The sequence below is a fragment of the Acanthochromis polyacanthus genome, chromosome 17, assembly GCF_021347895.1.
Source record: "Acanthochromis polyacanthus isolate Apoly-LR-REF ecotype Palm Island chromosome 17, KAUST_Apoly_ChrSc, whole genome shotgun sequence".
NCBI classification, from domain to species: Eukaryota; Metazoa; Chordata; class Actinopteri; family Pomacentridae; genus Acanthochromis; species Acanthochromis polyacanthus.
Window position 1 is genome coordinate 2,969,753 of NC_067129.1, and position 18,775 is coordinate 2,988,527.

An 18,775-nucleotide genomic window follows, 5' to 3' on the forward strand; every position below is an offset into this window, starting at 1 on the left:
CAGTCTGATATTAAAAATGCTGTGATTTCTATTTTATTTATTGCCCAAAATTGGTGGTTGTTCATTCTGTTGTGGAGATGGCGCTTTTTTTAAACAAGAAAAAGTTATTTTTAACTAAGTTTATTATATTACAAGCTGTAGTTGTGTTTTTGGTCAGTAACATAATGCTCTAAGACTTAATGTCACGTAAAATAAACAAAAATATTTAGTTTAATTGCTTGAAAGACAAATTTATAATAATTACTGAACTTCTCATTTCTATCTCCTGCCAAAAATAAAAAAAAATTGAAATGAAAAGCCATTTAAGTCATATATTAGTCATATTAACACACAGACTGGAGGCTTGTGCAGTAAAATGACGTCCAGCCTGGTAAAGCAGAATTTCACTCACTCAGACTCGGGTTCCAGATCATTCCTCCTCAGTTCTTCAGAGCTTGGGGTAAATTTAAAGACCTCTACACACACCACACTATGAGCTTAAACAGATGTGAAACTTTCAACCAGAGGAGGAAGTGACCTTTTCAGCCTGTTGCACCTTTCCTCTTTAAAGACACAGAAAACTGGATTATAAATGAAAAAAAAATCATGCTACAACTGTGAGACAAACTCCATTTTAAACTGCCAACCATCTGCATTTGTTCTCCCAAATTTACACCAGCAGAGAAACAAGTTTGTTTTCATGCAATTTTGTGTTTTACTTGAGCAAATGGGTCATGTATTTGTATTCATAAGATTTTCTATCAATTTACATGAAAATACACTGAATTCTGTTAGTGGTCACTGGAAACCACAATATAGGACATGTATGTATATACATAAAATCAAATATGTAAGGAATAGGGTCAATATATAATTGAGGGACGTTTGAAGTCCATGGGATATATCTTGCATACATCTAGGTTCAGTCCAGGCTTCTATGTGCTGTTAGGGTTAGAAGTGAGGGCCACAGGTCTGAAGTGGTTTGGCTCCCTACGGTTCTTTGTCTTTGTCGTTGTTTCTCTCTCTGGTGTCCATGATGTGCAGGTGAAGGAGAAAATGTCCGTGACACTGACTTTCTTTAAAAGTATTTTATTAAAAGAAAGAGCAGCATCAGTACAGACAGAACCTGCCTGGAAGGAGTCGGCCAGTTGAATCCTCCTTGCTGGACAATGACCAGCAATCACTTTTATAGGTTTTCAGCATATAGGAGGGGTCAAAACAAATGGTTTTTTATTGCCTACCATATGGGGAAAGCAGAGAGCATCCCCAAACAACTCCCCCTTGTCTACAACAGCTGAAGAATCCCTAAATCAGTGTTTTGAACAGAAGAACCCTCATAAAAACACCTCCAGCAGGGCTCTGTAATCAGGAGAACACTTTCCCATGACATGGGTAGAATTAGTCACACATCTAATGCAGGTTCCATCTGTGGTCAGAGACACCAGAACAGACACTACATATAACAAGCAACTCATATCAAATACTAGAACAAACAAAACAGATTCTATACTACTAACTTATTAGGTAATACATGTAACAGATCAGATACCACATCTTTAAGACAGGAACCACACAGGAAGTCTTCCATATCACAGGAATCTTCTCCAGACTCAGGCTCAGGTTGAAAATCTGCAGGAGAACCTGACAGAGCTGATCTGTATGGTCTTTAAGGAGTCTGGAGCTGATTCCATCTGGACCTGGGGCCTTTCTGGTCTTGATCTTTTTTAGCTCACTTCTCACCCGATGAGCTGTTATGGAAAGGTGGTGGAGGAGGGTGAGAGGAAGTGGGGTGATGGTGGTGGAGGAGGGTGAGAGGAAGTGGGGTGATGGTGGTGGAGGAGGGTGAGAGGAAGTGGGGTGATGGTGGTGGAGGAGGGTGAGAGGAAGTGGGGTGGTGTTGGTGGTATAGAGCTAAGGTGTGAAGAAGGAGCTGGTTGGTCAGTCTGTGGTCTCAAAGCAGTCCTGCAGCACCTCATCAGACCACTTCTTCACATGGTGGGGGGTTGTTCCTTCACCATAGGTATGTAAATAACTGCAGTCTCACCTGGTTGTGATCTCCTCCCCCCTCGGAACTGTTTGCCATTTTTTTTGCCTCTTTGTGGCCATTTTCAGTCTGTTTGTGGTCATTTTAGGTGTTTCGTGGTCATTTTGTGTGTCTCTGTGGTCATTCTGCAACTTTTTGTAGTTATTTTGTGTGTCTCATGATTTTGTATCTTGATAATTAAATTTCTCATTGAGTCATTTTGTGTTTTTCTGTGGTCTTTTTGATCATTTTGTGTTTCTTTGTCAGTTTGTGTCTCTCTGTGGTCATTTTTTGGTCATTATCAGTCTGTTTGTGGTCGTTTTGTCTTTTTATGATCTTTTTGTGTCTCATTGAGCCTTTTTTGTTTTTCTGTGGTCATTTTTGTCATTTTATAACACAAACTAAGTAACCGTATCTGTGTCCGACAAATCCCTTTCAACTAAGTTCCCCGTTCCAAAAACACCTCTCCAAGAAGTGTGTTAATTCCAGATCACATGACCTGCTCCACATGATGTCATTTCCTTCTGAAGAAAAGACTGGAAGACTCCAAGGCTTTCTGACTTATTTAATATAAAGTAGTCAACAGGTTTACTACAATAGCTTTATAAACAACTTTTAATTTCAAATTTATTCAGTTGTATATATAATATTTAGAAGAATCTTTCTCTAAAAATGCCACGTGGTGTTTGGTTTTAGTTGATTTTAGGCCTGAAAACAGCAAACGTCAACTATGATACAAAAAGTCCCACAATTATGTATTGACTTAGTAAGTAATAAGTCCACTGGTGTTTCGGTGAACTGTTGATAACGTCTGTCTGCCTGGGGTAAATAAACCCACAGAGGGGTACAAACACAGATAACGCTCTGCTTCGACAGACAGATCCAGCCATGATCCTGACGGGTCGCAGCTTGTGTCTTCCTTCTCCAGCCACCGTCCAGGAGCTTTTCTCCGCTGCTCGAGATGCCAGCATCATCCCTGACATCTCCTTGGATCCCGTCCTCACCACCTTCCTGTCGCTGGACTCCTCTGCAGCGCTGCAGCATCAGTATGACTTCTTGCAGCGGAGCATGAGCCGGGAGCAGCAGGCGGCGTTCGGCCTCAACCTGACTGCAGAGCTGGGCGGCAGCAGGGTCACATATGGAGGAGTCGGGGTCGTTGCTCTGGCTCTGTCTCTGCTTTTTGACCAGGTTGCCCGACAAGTAGGTAAAACCGTTGAGTTTTGTCTATTATTTCTGTTGCATTATTTCACTTTTATGTTGGTGGATTGTTTCTGCAGCCTTTCTTTTCTATCATAAAGCATTAAAATGTGAACAAAACTGAGGTTCATGCATTCCAAATTTGCCGTTTTACTGCCAGATCCGAGCGCAAGACTCGGCAGACGGGCCTGTATCAGCTCACAGATCCCAGCCTGCTATGATTTTTGGCATCAGGACTTCTTCCAGGATCGGCTGGATTATCCACAGCTACCTCGGCCTCGTCCCTGGAATCGCCAACAGCCAGGAGAAGATGGGTGAGACGACGGAGCTCTACGACAGCTGGCTGAAGCTGGAGCTGCTCGACCATTACGAGAGGATGACCACCAAGAAGAGGATGAGTTCGGTGTCCATGCAGCAGTGGCTGGCCGGAGCTGCGTTTCATCTGCACCTGAGGATCCACCAGGTCAGGACAAAAGCGTAAAGTCCAGATGGAGTCACATCACGTGTCTAAATACCAGGCGAAACAGCTGCAAAACTCAGTCAATTAAAATAACTAGTTAAAATAATAATAAATGAATAATTAGTTAGGTTAGCACTCATATCAAATAATGGAACTAGGCAGTTGTGAGGGTTATTTTGAGAATTAAAGAATTAGAGAGATGACATCACACCAAAGAATCAGGCAGCTAAAATTAAAATAAAATGAGAGAACATCGAAAATAAACTGTCAAGAAAGGTAATCAGCATCCGTCTAATCATGCTATGTCTGAACAAAAGAACTCAAAACTACTGTATCAACAAGAAGACATGATGAACGTTTTTGAGCTGACATCCCACAGACGCTCAACAAGATCTGGATCTGGGGAATGTGAACCTTGGGTTAACAGTTGTGTCCTCTGGGCCACTTTTTTAAAAGCAATTTTTAGAGTGTATCGGTGTAATTTGTCCTGCTGAGGATGGGAACTGGCGTCAAGGACTGCTGTTGCCACCGGGGGTTGGGGGTTTGCTTGACCTGCAATGTTTAGGTGGGTGGTCAAACATCCACATGAATGTAGATGGATGGATGGATGTCTAGATGGATGGCTGATAAATGGATGGATGGATGGATGTCTAGATGGATGGATGATAGATGGATGGATGGATGGATGTCTAGATGGATGGATGATAGATGGATGGATGGATGTCTAGATGGATGGATGATGGATGGATGGATGTCTAGATGGATGGATGATGGATGGATGGATGTCTAGATGGATGGATGATAGATGGATGGATGATAGATGGATGGATGATGGGGTTGTTTTTTTTTACCTGCAATGTTTAGGTGGGTAGTACATGTCAAAGATGCAAATGAATGTCAGGACTCAAGGTTTCCCAGAAGAATGTTGCATCGTGACAAGATGATCGATGTTCTTCACTTCACCTGCCAGTGGTCATAATGTTGTGACTGATTGGTGGAGAACATGGATGTATCTGCTATGTGTTGGGTGCTGATGTCACAGCACTTTTCTTCTTCTTTCATCAGGTTCGTCTTAACTCTGTACCGTCAGGATCAGCTGAGTCGCTGCGTTTGTCCTACAAGTCAGGGTTGGGTCTCCTGATTCAGGGCTACACAGCTTATCTACGCAGAAACATCCAGGAGACCGAAGCTCCAGGACCAAAAAAACCCAGAACCGGAGCAGCCGACAAGCCGAGACAAACATCTAGCGTGACAAACGTCACCTGCTCTGGTATCTCTGCTGATAAGTTTAATGACTCCGCCTCACCCAACTCAACCGCAGGATTCAGTGGAAGCTGTAAAACAAACAGATCCAATGAGGACTTTGGTCTCAGTGTGGTGAAAGGAAGCAATGACACCAGTGAAGATGGGATCAGCAGAAACACACTGAACACATCTAGTGGATATAAAGGGGAGGAGGAGGCCAGCGAGCTTGGTCTGTTGGTCATCGAGCCTTTGAGGAACGTGAGTCACAACGTCCAGCATCATCCATGTCAGTCTCCAGCCATCCAGCAAGCTTTAGTGACTCGTATTATAAACGCTCTGGACCTGGAGCGGAACCGAGACTTTTTTCTTTACTCTAATAGAGTCTTTTACAGCCTGCTCAGACAGAAGAATGACTTTGAGCTGAAGAGCAATTAGACAAATGTGCAATCCAAATCATGAACAAAACACAGTGTTACCTTCAGATAGCTACCAATTCATTACGTATTTTATTATTCTCTGTCGGTCAGCAGGAAAATGGGTTCTATTCCCCTTTAAATGACCACAGATATTCTCTAAGGTTTCTATAAGGTTACCACCATTTTCATATTTGTGCACTAAATTTGAAGCTGCATCCACAAGCTATTTAGCTTAGCTTAGCTTAGACTTGAAACAAAAGGAAACACCTGTCTGGCTCTATTCAAATGTAGCAAAATTTGCGGAATATTTACTCATTTACACTTTACATTTTGTCCGGGGACAGAAGGTATGCTATCAGGCAATAAATACACCACATAAAACAACATAATACCTAAAACTGTGTGAGATCATGAATAAAATGAGAAACTACAGTAAATAAAAAGCAATAATTGGTGTTGACAATTTGTCTCTAATGTTTGTGTGTATGGAAGTCCACTTATGCACCTATGGAATGTTTTTTTTAAACTTATGTCAACTAGTTTAACTAACTAGCTAAATGGATGGATGGAAGGATGGATGGATGGAGGGATAGTCCCATGAAATAAATAAAAATAGTAATGATTTTTTTAATGATAGTAAATCTAGAAATAAATGTCATAATTAAATATACTATAATTTTGTAATGTCTCGTTTATTTGTATAAGATTATGTTTAGTTGTTTTATTGATGAATAAAACGGCATTTTCTTGCTTCAACTGAGAAATATATAATACAAACGTGTATATAAATTAAAAATTGATTTACCAACGCCATGTGTCTGACAGTAGGGGGCGCACTCCAATCTGCCACCTGAAGTCTACCACAGAAGAAGAAGCAGAATAAGTAGAAGCCCCTCCTCTTCTTTACGCATCTCTGCAGCGCATCGTGCGTGGCCAGCTCCAAACTTCCGCACTCTAATATGAACAACACAAGCGAAGACAACAGCTGAGCTTTAACTCGACACTTATCTAAAGGTTGGTGTTTTCTAACTGCGTTTTATTTCACTTTAAACCTCCGTAGCATCTGCTAGCTGAGCTACACTCTCGGCTGTGATTGGATTTCGCGCTGAAACAAAGTAGGAAGAAAGTGTCGTAACGAGGCTGGACATGGAATAAAGTGCCTCCACATTATTGGAACAGTATTTATTTATAATATAACTGTGCTGCATTAACAATACAGCACTTTAATTCGGCTCCCGGGTGGACTAACTTTGCTTTTTGAGCGACTACGCAGGTTAGCTGTTAGGCTAGGATGCTAACATTGTTATGAGATCTGGAGGAGCGGCCACAGCCAGCTTCCTGACACGTTATGTTTCACCTAAAACACTCCCTTCTTTTCCGCCTTTTGTTCAAGGACTTTGCCCAGTCACGATCTAGTCCAGATAAAAGCTCCGCATCCACTTAGTGTTGCTGTAACTGCACATTATCAGATACAGCGTCATTGTAAGTATTTGCTAGCTCATCCTATTGTCCTGATTCCAGTTAAAGTCTGGAGTAATGTTCCAGAAATGAAGTCATACTCGTCCAATAAGTTTCGATTCACCACACCCACATGCAGGTAAAACACGGGGGCAGATCTGTGAAACAACTGGAGCATTCATAGCTGAGACCCAAAGCACAAAATCTTGTTGCAAAAATGTTGTTTGTTTTGTTTTTCTTAATTATTTCCATATATGTTTAAAATGTGTGTAATCCAGAAGTAGGAACTAAAGTTAGGCAATGAAGATGCTGGTAAGGAACCAAACCAGGGATTTGAGACAGAACTAGTACAATATAATAACATTACAGTGTACAAGAGTAGAATAAAAGGGCTAGGTGATATATATCTGAACATTACTTCATTATAAAATACTTATTACAGTCAGTATAGTTAATTATTGGTTGTTTTTTATTAACCCAGTTTTCATAAGGATCAGCAGCGCTTAGAATTCACCCACGTAAGCATTTCTTATTCAGAGTAGCAGGTAATAATTTGACAAAATACACACAAATAAATACTTTTATACACAGAAATAGAAGTGAATAAGGTATAATATCTGCTTGAAACTCGTAAGACAAAGAGACTCCATTCTATAGGGATACATGATGCACTTTTTATGACCCAGAGAGGAAGTCGGCGTGTGGTTTCTTAATGCAGCTGAACTTTGTGTTTTTGTTCTGTGCTCTCACAGTGGTTGGCATCTAATGCAGTTAAGAGAAACTATTGATCATTGTATCTGACTGTTTTCTTATTGATTAAGTGTTTATCGCGGGTGCATACTGGTATTATGCCGTCATCCAGGTCTCATAATAAATTAAGCTTTTAGAGGACTATGTTGTTTGGATCAGCTGGTAGAATATAAACAATATAATATAAAGAAGGGGTTGACTGTTAGTCTTAGTAGTTGATATTTGACATTATGCAAAAAAGAAATCACATTATGATTATTTTGCCTGATGGTGTGAGTCATGAATTTAGTTTAATTGGCAGTTTGTGCATTTGTTTTACACCTAAACAGTCGCAGTATTCCATCTTACCGTTTCAATAATCTGTCGAATAATTGTTCAGCAACATCTGGAATTTATACACATTTGAAATAAAAACCTAAAATCTGTGTGTCAAAATTTAAAATAACATAAACTGGCTGGAATGCTTTTGTTTACCAGTCAAAAGTCTGGACACACCTTCTCATTCGATACTTTTTATCTGTTTGTATTATTTGCTCCATTGTAGATTAAACTGAAGATTAACACTGTTTTGTTTACAACAGAATTCCACATGTGTTCTTTTATAGTTCTGATGTCGTCGGTATGAAATGAGAAGGTGTGTCCAGACTTTTGACCAGTAGTGTTTGTGTTTTAAACATGAATACACGTTTAACTTTCAGTGAACTTTTCAACATTTATCTTTCTGCCTGCTGTGAATATTAAGTTCCTGACACTTGAGACAGGCTGATCCGTAACAGAGTTCTGCTTCTGTCTGTTCTGTAATTATAGTGCTGTAAAATAATACAACAACAGTAAAGTAACTGTAATAAAACCAGCAGTGTTTGCTGAAATAGATTCAGAAGCTGATTTTTCGCTAAAACCAATTCAAATCAACAGAAACCTGTAAAATGTACTGAATGCAAATGCTATTTTATTTTATTTTTTACAGAGTTGGACAAAATGTCGGATTCAGACTCTGGTTCTGACCAGAAAAGTTATAGAAAAATGGTGAGTTATTAGCCACTCAATCAAACTAGGATTATTTGTTTGTAAATTGTCACTTATTAACTGTTTTCTTTTTCTTTTGGCCTTTCAGAAAGACGATAACGTCATCACATTTCGACCTTCAGGTAAGGAGCATTTAAATTATTAATACTACTAGAGTTACTATGGTAGCTTTAATTTAAATATTATTCAAATCTTTACTGAACAAACTTCATTTAGTCATTGAAACATTAACGTCAGTGTGGAAAGGGAACTGTAGTCAGCCTGACATGTAAGTATGAGGAACCTTGATGCTGATACTAGTAATATCTCAGTTTAATTTGCATGTTGCACTTTTTCCAGACCCCTGTGCATTTGCACTCTGAAAGTGTGGAACAAAACAGTCAGTCACGACTTGAATGACTTCAGTTCTGTAATTCGATCACAATAAAATCCTTCCGGTCTTCATTGATGGGAAGCTTTTAATGTGAAGCAGCAGCAGCAGGAAGTGTTGGGTTTGCATTTAGAGTGAAAGAAAGCAGCTCCAGTTCAGATGTTTGAGAGTGAATCAAATAAAAGAAGAACTTTAGAGTGGTGGAGAAACATTTAAAGTAATGACTATAAATGAGTTAAAGGCAGACAAGCTGAGCCTTAAATAAGCAGTGAAAATCTCACACAAATGGATTTCACAACACAATCCTCAACCACTGGTGTTTCGTCTTTATGTCGGAACTCATTACGTGGAACTGGTTAACGAGTGCAGCGGATGAATACGTTGTCACGCGTCGCTATCAGATGGCTTTGTTTCCCAGGGTATCCGCGGGGCAGTAAAAGGTAGTAAATGAAATGAGCTCAAATTAAGGCCAGTAAAAGGTAACAAATGCAGTTTCACTTGGTAGTAATTTTTTCATCACCTTTTTTAATATATAATGACATTTCCATTGATTCTGGTTCATTCGTTTAGTTAATATGTGTGTATATGTGTGTGTGTGTATATATATGAAAAAGAAACATACGTGCGAGCAGTGGTCACTCTGATCAGGTCTGATCTGCGCAAAACCGAGGACACAAGACGCGTAGTTGGAACGTAACAGAGCGCAGGACGGCGCATTTTAGAGTGAGAAAACTAACCATGCTGAGAGGTCTGGTCAACGCTGACAAAGTACTTTGTCAAATAATGGCTTACTCATATTCTGAAGAGGAATATTCATCCTCTGATGAAGATGTTCAATCGTCCAGTGAAACAGAAAGTGCCGCTGCGTCTGTGCGTAACGGCAGCAGGTCGGTGCGCCATGACAGCCACAAGCAGCACATACTGGAGCCGAAGCTTTGCTTCACCGGTCCGGGGTGACAGGAGGAGACGTGGTGGGTGTAGCTGGGGTGGTCAGAACACCGCTAATAATGAGAGGGATAGCGGGGGTTGAAAAAAAACGTGGAAATGGCAGCAGACGCTGGAGAAAATGCACTGATAATAACGGTGGAGGCTGCAGTGGCGTTCATGGCCCCGTCGTAAATGACGATGATGATGGCTGGGTTTGCGTGACAGATGAGGAAGAGTATCACAAGTGGATCAGACATTTTGATGAGCCTGTTGGATATCGTGGAGACAGAGATCTGACAAATTCTGAGCCAAACAATGCCATCTTGATCAATAAACATCAATAAAGTTATGTAATCCATATGTCCGCCGCCTGGTGACGTCATAATATGCAAATTAGATGAGTGAATTTACTCCCATCACAAACGTTGGGTCATACAGATGTTTTTTTTTTCATTTACAGTTTGCCTTTATCTCTAACCATTTTCAAGTTACAACCTTTTGAAAAAATGATACCAAAACTGAACATTTTACTGAAAAAACTCTGGCGCCTAAAGGGTTAAGACTCCTCTCTTAACTCATTGGCTGCCAGCTGTTTTCAGAGCAAAGAGCCCCCTACTGCCAGAGTTTTTAAGAATTTTGACAGATTTTGCAAGATCTACAGAATATCAAGTTTTAAGACTACATAAACATTGAAACTACCGAAAGAAAGTGTAGATTCTCTTCTTTCATCAGGAAAAAAAAGTTTGTTTCTAGCATTTTCGGTTCTAAAGTTATCGGCAGCAGAACATAGGGTCGTTTCAGCAAAAACACCTGTTTTTGACCTAAAGACAGAGATAACGAGCTTTTTGTACAGAGAGGCACATCAATCACTTTGATGCCAATATTTTTTGGTTTAGTGACATCCCACACAACTGAACAGTTGTTTACTCACATGAAACAACAAAAACAACTCGGAAAAAGCATTTTGAGGTCAACTTTTTAACCTTTTGTTAGCTAAATCATTTATTTACAAACAAACAACACAAGTCAACATTTTGATTCGGAACAATACATCTTACAAAATATAAACAATCTATTTCTATGTGTGTGTGTGTGTGTTCGTCTAAACTCATCTGACTCGGCTTCGTCAGATGAGCTCAAGAGAGCGGTGGTGGCGAAACCGAAAACTAGCGGCAGCCAGCGGCTGTTGGCAACGGCACTTTTTGCTGTCGCCCCACCATGGTCACTGTCTTTGTCATTCTTTTGGCCCACCGCAACACTGTCACGTTCCAAAACTCCAGGATTTTCACCGACAAGCTCTGACAGACTATCCTGCAGCCCCCCCAGTCAAAAAACATGATTGACGTCTATAGACGTCATTGACAGCGAACGTTCGGATTTTAATTGACGTCTATAGACGTCAATGGCAGCGAATGAGTTAAAATGGAAATGTAACGTAATTTATATTTTGGAGCATGTTCATTCTGCCATTTGATGTTGGTGCTGTTGATGTTATTTAATGTTACTTTACTTTGATGTTGGTTTTAGATGCAAAATGTTTTCCCTAGCCTAGCCGCGCTAGACAACCCACGGCAACGAATTTAATTCTCTGCCAGGGTGGGTCTAGTTACCCTCCATAAGACTCGAGGCTGGATGCTCCTAAAACTGGCCGGACGAATCACCATGAAGTGTAGAGTCAGAAGGCGGGCGTAACTAAGTGATGACAGAGGCGCGACGATTCTGACAGAAACAACCGGAAACAACTAGCCTAGCCGCGCTAGACAACCCACAGCAACAAATTTAATTCTCTGCCAGGGTCGACAACAAAAACGACAACAGTCGTTGAGCTTCATTAGCACCGACTCTGAATGATCTTTCTGTTAACATGTCTGTAATATACTTGAGCTTCACCCATTGACTGTATAAATAAGGCTTCACCGAACTCCCGCATCCTCTGATTTCCGGCGCTCTAGGAGCCTATTCATTGCGCTGATTGGTTGTATACCTACCCAATTGCTGCAGAGTGATTGGATAGACAACCTTTTAGCCCGCCTCCCTGCCTGTCGAGCGGCCCTAGACCTTTGTGTCTTCAGAGCATGGGTCTAGTGCGGGTAGGCTATGTTTTCCCAGCTCTCTTTTCAAAATTGGTTGAATCCATGTCTGAAATATGCATTTTGTGGATAAACTAGCAAAATTGCAATAAAAACTGCCTCATAAAATTCAGAAGTCATTGCATTTTGTTTATATCCCTTGAACAAACAAATATCCTATTTCATCTGGAAGCAGGTTTGAATATTCGTGACATGTCTGATGTCTTGGTCAAAACAGGGTGCACTTATATTTTCAAGTGTTTTGTCTTGGGTGAGAACCCCCCCTCCCCCCCGCCACACACACACACACACACACACACACACACACACACACACACACACACACACACACACACACACACACACACACAAGCCGCTGTTCAATGTCATGTTGGTAGTAAAAATGTTTTGGAGGTAGTAAAATAGTTGTGAAAGGTAGTAAATTCAGATCTTGAATTCCTGCATAAACCCTGTTTCCATTCTTTGGTTGTACTCCACCTTGGATTGTGCTACATTCTCTAACTTTTTGCCCTTTATTATGACTACCAAGCGTAAGTCAGACTCTTCTGATGCTTGGAAGAAAAGGAAAGCCGTCTCCATGGAAGTGAAATTGGACAGAATAAAACACTGGGAACATAAACACCGACCAACATGGGTCAAGTTATAAAAACAGGCCAACATATTGTAGTGACCCTCTGTGATGAATGAGTGAGACTTTATCTGGTTCTCTGCTGGTTTGTTGAAGCCAGAATAACTAGAAAAGCCCCATTACTTAGCTCCAGAATAACTCGAAAATCCCCATAACTTAGCTCCAGAATAACTAGAAAATCCCCATAACTTAGCTCCAGAATTATCCGCCATTCCCAGCTCTCTCTACTGCTGACTCTCAGCCAATCAGAGGTGAGCCAACTAAACGTGGCACGTTCACTGACATTAGGTAAATCTGGAACTGAACAATAAACATTGAAGCCTCAACATCAACAACAATATCAGTCCGTTACAACATTCTGTTATCTTCTAATACAGGGGTCGGCAACCCGCGGCTTCGGAGCCACATGCGGCTCTCTCAACCCTCTGTTGTGGCTCCCTGTAACATTGGAAAATAAATTGTTCTGCTTTTCAGGTGCGTTTCAATGCATTTTAATATAGAGAGTTTTATTGTGAAATTACCGCTCTTATTTTGACGTGTCACTCCACCGGATGTGCTGCTGGGGTTTTCCCCTGGGACACAGCGCAAAGTTGATGCAGAGAGACAACACGGAGCTCCCGATTCCCACACGTTTCGTGCCTTAAAGCTCCACTCCAAGAAAGACACATCTTGTCTTTGAGTCAAAAGTACTCATGAGTACTAGGGTAAACTACAAATAATTGTCTTGCTCAGTATCTACTCTTTGATAGGGTAATACACGTTACTCGCAAGAACACGGCTTGATGTCACGTCCAACATTCAGGCAGCAGGTCAGAGAGTCAGAGGAGTGTCGTCTTGGAAAATAGGGCAGCGACTTACCGGAGAAAAGTTATTAGCTTAAGATAAATAGATAAATAGATTTTACAAGTTAAATAGACATTCGCAAAATATTGATTTCCAGCTAACATTATGTAACATATGAGGTCCAGGAGCAAAAAATGACATTAACCAAGTAAGATAAATATTAGTGGAAGGACACAATAAAAAAATGGATCTATCTAATTAGAGGCTTTGTAATTAATTAATCACGACTGATTAACAAGGGCATAGAGGTAAAAAAGAGATATATGCAGTGATGTCTTCATTTTAAATGCCAAAAGGATTTTGCGGCTCCCGGTGTTTTCTTTTCTGTGGGAAACGGGTCAAAATGGCTCTTTGAGTGTTAAAGGTTGCCGACCCCTGTTCTAGTAAAATGATTCATACATGCATGAAAGTCGTTGGTATTCATGACTTTATGAAGAACTGATCGATGTCGTGATGCACGGAACGGATTTGTTTACATTTTCTTGCGGTGAAAATCGTCTTGCATCACACCGTAGGAACGTAACCTGGACCCCTTTTATTAATGTAGTCTTTTAAGTCATTCTTTAGTGTCTCATGTCTGCTGTTAGTTCACATTCGACATTGTTTTTTAAATGTGTTTTCTGCTTGTTTTTTCATTTTTTTTTTAGATGTGATTTTTGAAAAATGGAACAACCTTCCTCTTTCAATCAAAATAGAAGCTGTTCAGCGGATGAAAATCTGCTCTTTCTGGCTTCCTATTATACTGCAGCGCGAAGATTCCCCCATAGCAGCCTGGGCTGTAGAAATAGGCCTCGTCAACCCAAAGTAAGACTCCTTTTTAATCACCAGCAGTTAAAAAACACTTTACACCCTCAATGTTTCCACTGAGTTTCCTGTATTGTCTCCGCAGGGACACCGAGGATCTAAGTCTGAAGCAGCTGCGGAAAATAGAATGCGTGGAAACGATCATCAGAGCGTTGGAGAGGGGAACTGTAAGTTGAATTAACAGCTTCATGTGTGACCAGTATGTAGTCACGCCCCGTTTTATTGTCCAGGCTAGCTGACAGTTGGATACGGTGAACGAATGAAAGGGGCAAAGTCAATGCCGCCACAAATATTTTTAGAGAGAAATCAACGTAGCAGGAATTTTCTAAGATGCCAGATCAATAAAGAATTAAAAAAAAGTGAATTTTAAATATACCACAGGGTTAAAAGGTTTAGTTTTGTGGGTTGTTTTGGGACATATTCAGACTGTAAATGTGTCTATACCGGTGTAACAGGTCAGTTTGACACACAAAGATTAAGCATGTTAAACTCTTAACTTCTGAAGAAGAAGAACTACGAGCACACGAGGGCTCAGTGACGTCTGTGCATTTCAACGACCCCCACCGATACATCGACCATCGTTGAGTAGTCAGACGAGTCTTGGTATTGGTCGTTGGAATAATAGCCCTGAACATGCTTCACAGAGGTTCAACTCTAGGAATTCCAGCCCTGAGCCCTTTGGCACATATATCTCTGTACCCCAGAGAAGAGCCACTTGGCAGTATTCCCTGGTTTACAGACGCTTTTGTTATGACAACGAGGCACTACTGTGTGCATTACCACTTGAAACCTGGGATTTCAAGTGTTGATCACCAGCCATTATCATGGACAATACTCACATTCCTCAGAAATGGTCCTCATTTCAAAATGAATAGATAGTAGCCAGAGCCATCTGGCACAGTTCTGGGAGTAAAAAAAAACATGGCAAAACCTGGGATTTCAAGTGTTAAAAGCTGAGGCAAAACCAACCACCACCACAACTGAAGAAGCGTCTTGGATGAGAGGTGAAACGTCTTCAAGGAACTTTCTTAAAGTCCAGTGGAAGCTGGAGAAAGCCTACATGCACAAGATGAACATGGAAAGTCCAAGCAGAAAGATCCCAGGAAGGCCGGGATGCAAACCGCAGATCTTCTAGCTGCAAGGCGACAGTGCTAACTGCTGTGCAGCCCTATCTTGCCTAAAAATTTGATGTAATTTCATTGATTTGTCCTTAAATTAAGATGAAATTAATTTTATTGATGTAATCACATATTACATGGGATGTATTTTAGCCTGGAAGGGTTGATTCTGGGCTATTTCAGCCCCCGGGTATAAACTGGGCTGAGCTTAAGTATACTCTGGCCTGTTACACACAGATCTAGTCAATCTTCGTTTAAGCACAAATCAAAGTCAATACAAAGAGGTATTCTACTCAAATCTGTTTTACAGAAACAATAGAAAGCAACACCAGCTGATATGGACTTTCTTTCATAATGTTTTGCTTAAATTTCGATGGTTTTCAATTCAGTTTTTCCTGTAATTCAAACTTTTTTCATTGTAATTATCTTAGGAACATTCTATTTATAGTCTTTCATAATGACTAGCTCTAGACCTCTTTGTAAAAAAAAAAACTTAAAGAACTTAACAGTCAAGATTTTCCCATGCTTCTCTTTATGTGTCAGCAGGTATAAACATGCCTAGGCCAGCATATACCCCGGGATATACTCTGACCCGGGGTCAAGCTGGCCTCTTACACCGGTTTTGTGTCGGGTTTAATAATATGGGAAAACCTACAGAAGACTGAAGAGAATAATTTAACTTATTGTTCCTGCTTTGGTTTTGTCCTGAACTGCTTGTTCTCTTTTCCAGATCTTAAAGAACCAACCAAGACACGTTCTCGCAATAAGCAACAGATTTAATCTGGTAAGTCTGAGAGAAACGAGTTTTAAACAGGCATTGGGTTGCCAGGCAGTAAGAATAAAGGTACAAAAATAGTGGTGTGGCTGTCTTTAATAGCCTAATAATATTATAATAATGATGCACTTTATTTGTGTGGCACTATTTATACATACAACACAGCTGTAGGGGTGGCAATAAAACATGATGATGTCATTAAAAAGGGACAGAAATGGAGGAATCAAACCTCAAGTCAGATTAAATTAAATAAACACCTAAAAAATTAAAGAACTGTCCATAAACTACAATTCCAGGTGAGATGGGATGTCGGTGTAAAGCTGTAAAAATAGGCATGGTGTGCTTTCTTGCTTATTGGGTTGTTTTATTTTGGAAATATGCCTGTATTTTTGGTCATAACTTTGGTCATTTTCGCAGCATAATTGAAAGTTAAAATAACACAAAAAGTGTGAACAACTAAAATGTGGTCTGTCTTTTACAGTTTCACTATTTCACAGTCCCGATAATAATTATTTATTATCCATTACACTTCAAAAAGCCTTTGGTGAAATTCAGTTTATTTATCTGTGGAGTGATTTGCCTTTATTTTAAAAACTACATGTAGCGAGCCTCAGATTAGTGTCTGCCAAATAGGGATGTAACAGAATTTTTATTTGTATTTATTGATTTACCATTATTTAAATTAACTTTATTTCATTTTTTATTAACTAATTTGTTTACGTGATGTTTAAAAATACCGTTTGTCCCCAAAAAGTTAGCATTCCGTTAGCTCTGGTGCTAACAGCTGCACGTTTTACATTGAGGTAATCAGAAATCTCTTTGTTCTACAATTTCAACACAACCAGACTTTTATCCAAGCTAACATCAGGAAGCTTTTTAAAAGAAAACTTTCCTCCCAACAAACTCAGTACTGTCTCGTCTTCTTTCACCAGACTCTCTTGACGTCACTCAGTTCGTACTCTGGACCTTCTTCACGGCTTTAAAAACAGACTTTAGGTTCATTAGCGCCACCTACTGGGCTGGAGTGCTCATCAGAGTTACCGGTGTGGCAGAAATTACCTAAGCCAGGCTAAACTCCTCATATTCCAGCATATTAAATAACTCTTCCTTTGATAAATCTACATTCTGGACACCAGCTGAATGATTCATTCATCAAATATTGATATCAATATTGCAATAAGAGACTAGATATATGTAAGGACTCGGGATGGGAATTTCGACTAATTTCCAAACCGACTAGTCGCTAATTTTATTGGCGACTAGTCGGTTCGGAAAACTTGCAATTTAACCCTTTAAGCGCTAAAGTCGCAATATTGCGACAAGCAACATTGCTGAACATAACAAGCCATGGCTTCAAATATACTGCCTCGTGTGCCTCATGTACTGTACACCAGGAGATGGCGGACATCTGGAACTTCAATCTGAGCATCAGTTGTGGGCGTGTTTTCATTCAAAGTTTTGGAGTTTACAGAGTTTGAAAACCGAGGAGACGAGACTCGCCGTCGGAGCGTATCAGAGCGCAAGACGGCACATTTTAGAGTGAGAAAACTCACCGTACCGAGAGGTCTGGTCAACGCTGACAAAGTACTTTGTCAAGTATTGGCTTACTCATATTCTGAAGAGGAATATTCACAGTCTGATGAAGATGTTCAGTCGTCCACTGAGACAGAAAGTGCCGCTGCGTCTGTGCGTAACGGCAGCGGGTCGGTGTGCCATGACAGTCCACGAGCAGCACATACTGGAACCGATGCTTTGCTTCGGGGTGGCAGGAAGGGACGTGGTGGGTGTAGCTGGAGTGGTCAAAACACCGCTAATGATGAGGGGGATAGCGGGGGTTGAAAGAAGAGACAAGCATATGCTACTGGCAGGATCAACCAGGTAGTCCAGACAGGATGAGCGTGCAGCGCACGCCCGAGCATAGAGCTGCACGGCGGCGCCCGGTCAGGGTGTGAGGGCACACTAGTGTTTAACCGACTAGTAAAATACTAAACGTTTAATAAATGAGTAGGCGGTTAAACGATTAAACGACTAGTCCGCACATCCCTAGTAAAGATATTTAAATATATAATCCAATCTAGGATTTTTGGTTTTCATACATTATGATTTAATTTAAACACTTGTCTTTTCCAGGTTTTAAATTCTGCACAGTTTTCTGAACTTTTTGTGAGAAATGAACTTATTTAGGAAACTGCAAGAAGACATGATGAATGTTTTTGAGCCAGAATTAGGGAACTGAGGAAGGTGTGATCAAATGTGTTATTATTTTGTAATTAATTAATTGAAATTAACACGTCCCAGCCCTAATAAAAACAAATGTAAAATGTAAGGAGTGTCATCCAGGTGAACCAGTCTGTGTGTGTCAGGACAGAGAACTTAACGTGACTTTGTTCCGTCAGCGTCGTCTGGAGGTTATGGACGATGCTTTGAGGTGGTTGGAGGGAACAGAAGAACCTGCGATCCGCCAGCGACTGGAGGAGTTGGGTCATGAAACGACCCGCTTCTCGGCCCTCCGTCTGATCTTCACAGAGTGTAAGTTAGAGTCGCTCTGCTTCTGTGAACTCACAGTGCATCTCAGAGCTGTTTTAGAAAGCGTCTGAAGCTTTTAGCACGTGTTTCCTTCTGGTTTTAATGGTGATGCCGTAACAGTCGTCATTCGTTTTCCTTTC

At 40.6% G+C, this 18,775-nt stretch overlaps 2 protein-coding genes across 4 annotated transcripts in view; both read left to right on the forward strand.

The window, feature by feature from the left end:
- Positions 1-2,558: 2,558 nt before the first annotated feature.
- Positions 2,559-5,783, forward strand: LOC110951810 (uncharacterized). The gene is made up of 3 exons (XM_022195055.2): positions 2,559-3,202; positions 3,360-3,662; positions 4,725-5,783. The coding sequence occupies exons 1-3, from the start codon at positions 2,891-2,893 to the stop codon at positions 5,337-5,339; spliced, it is 1,230 nt and encodes a 409-aa protein (XP_022050747.1). The 5' UTR covers positions 2,559-2,890; the 3' UTR covers positions 5,340-5,783.
- Positions 5,784-6,190: 407 nt separating this feature from the next.
- The window catches only part of ttc3 (tetratricopeptide repeat domain 3), a 43,122-nt gene continuing 30,537 nt past the window's right edge, over positions 6,191-18,775 (forward strand). For all 3 annotated transcript variants that reach the window (XM_051937291.1, XM_051937293.1, XM_051937292.1), the window contains exons 1-7: positions 6,191-6,334; positions 8,496-8,554; positions 8,643-8,676; positions 14,060-14,216; positions 14,302-14,383; positions 16,065-16,118; positions 18,506-18,638. In XM_051937291.1, coding sequence (XP_051793251.1) covers positions 8,507-8,554; positions 8,643-8,676; positions 14,060-14,216; positions 14,302-14,383; positions 16,065-16,118; positions 18,506-18,638 — 508 coding nt within the window. In that variant the 5' untranslated portion in view covers positions 6,191-6,334; positions 8,496-8,506. The remainder of the gene's footprint in view (positions 6,335-8,495; positions 8,555-8,642; positions 8,677-14,059; positions 14,217-14,301; positions 14,384-16,064; positions 16,119-18,505; positions 18,639-18,775) is intronic.

Bases quoted from the DNA above. Each gene is read 5' to 3' on its own strand.
- LOC110951810 (XM_022195055.2), top strand. From the start codon at position 2,891: ATGATCCTGACGGGTCGCAGCTTGTGTCTTCCTTCTCCAGCCACCGTC. The intron at 3,203-3,359 runs GTAGGTAAAACC...TTTTACTGCCAG, and splicing joins TTGACCAGGTTGCCCGACAA to ATCCGAGCGCAAGACTCGGC. The intron at 3,663-4,724 runs GTCAGGACAAAA...TTCTTTCATCAG, and splicing joins TGCACCTGAGGATCCACCAG to GTTCGTCTTAACTCTGTACC.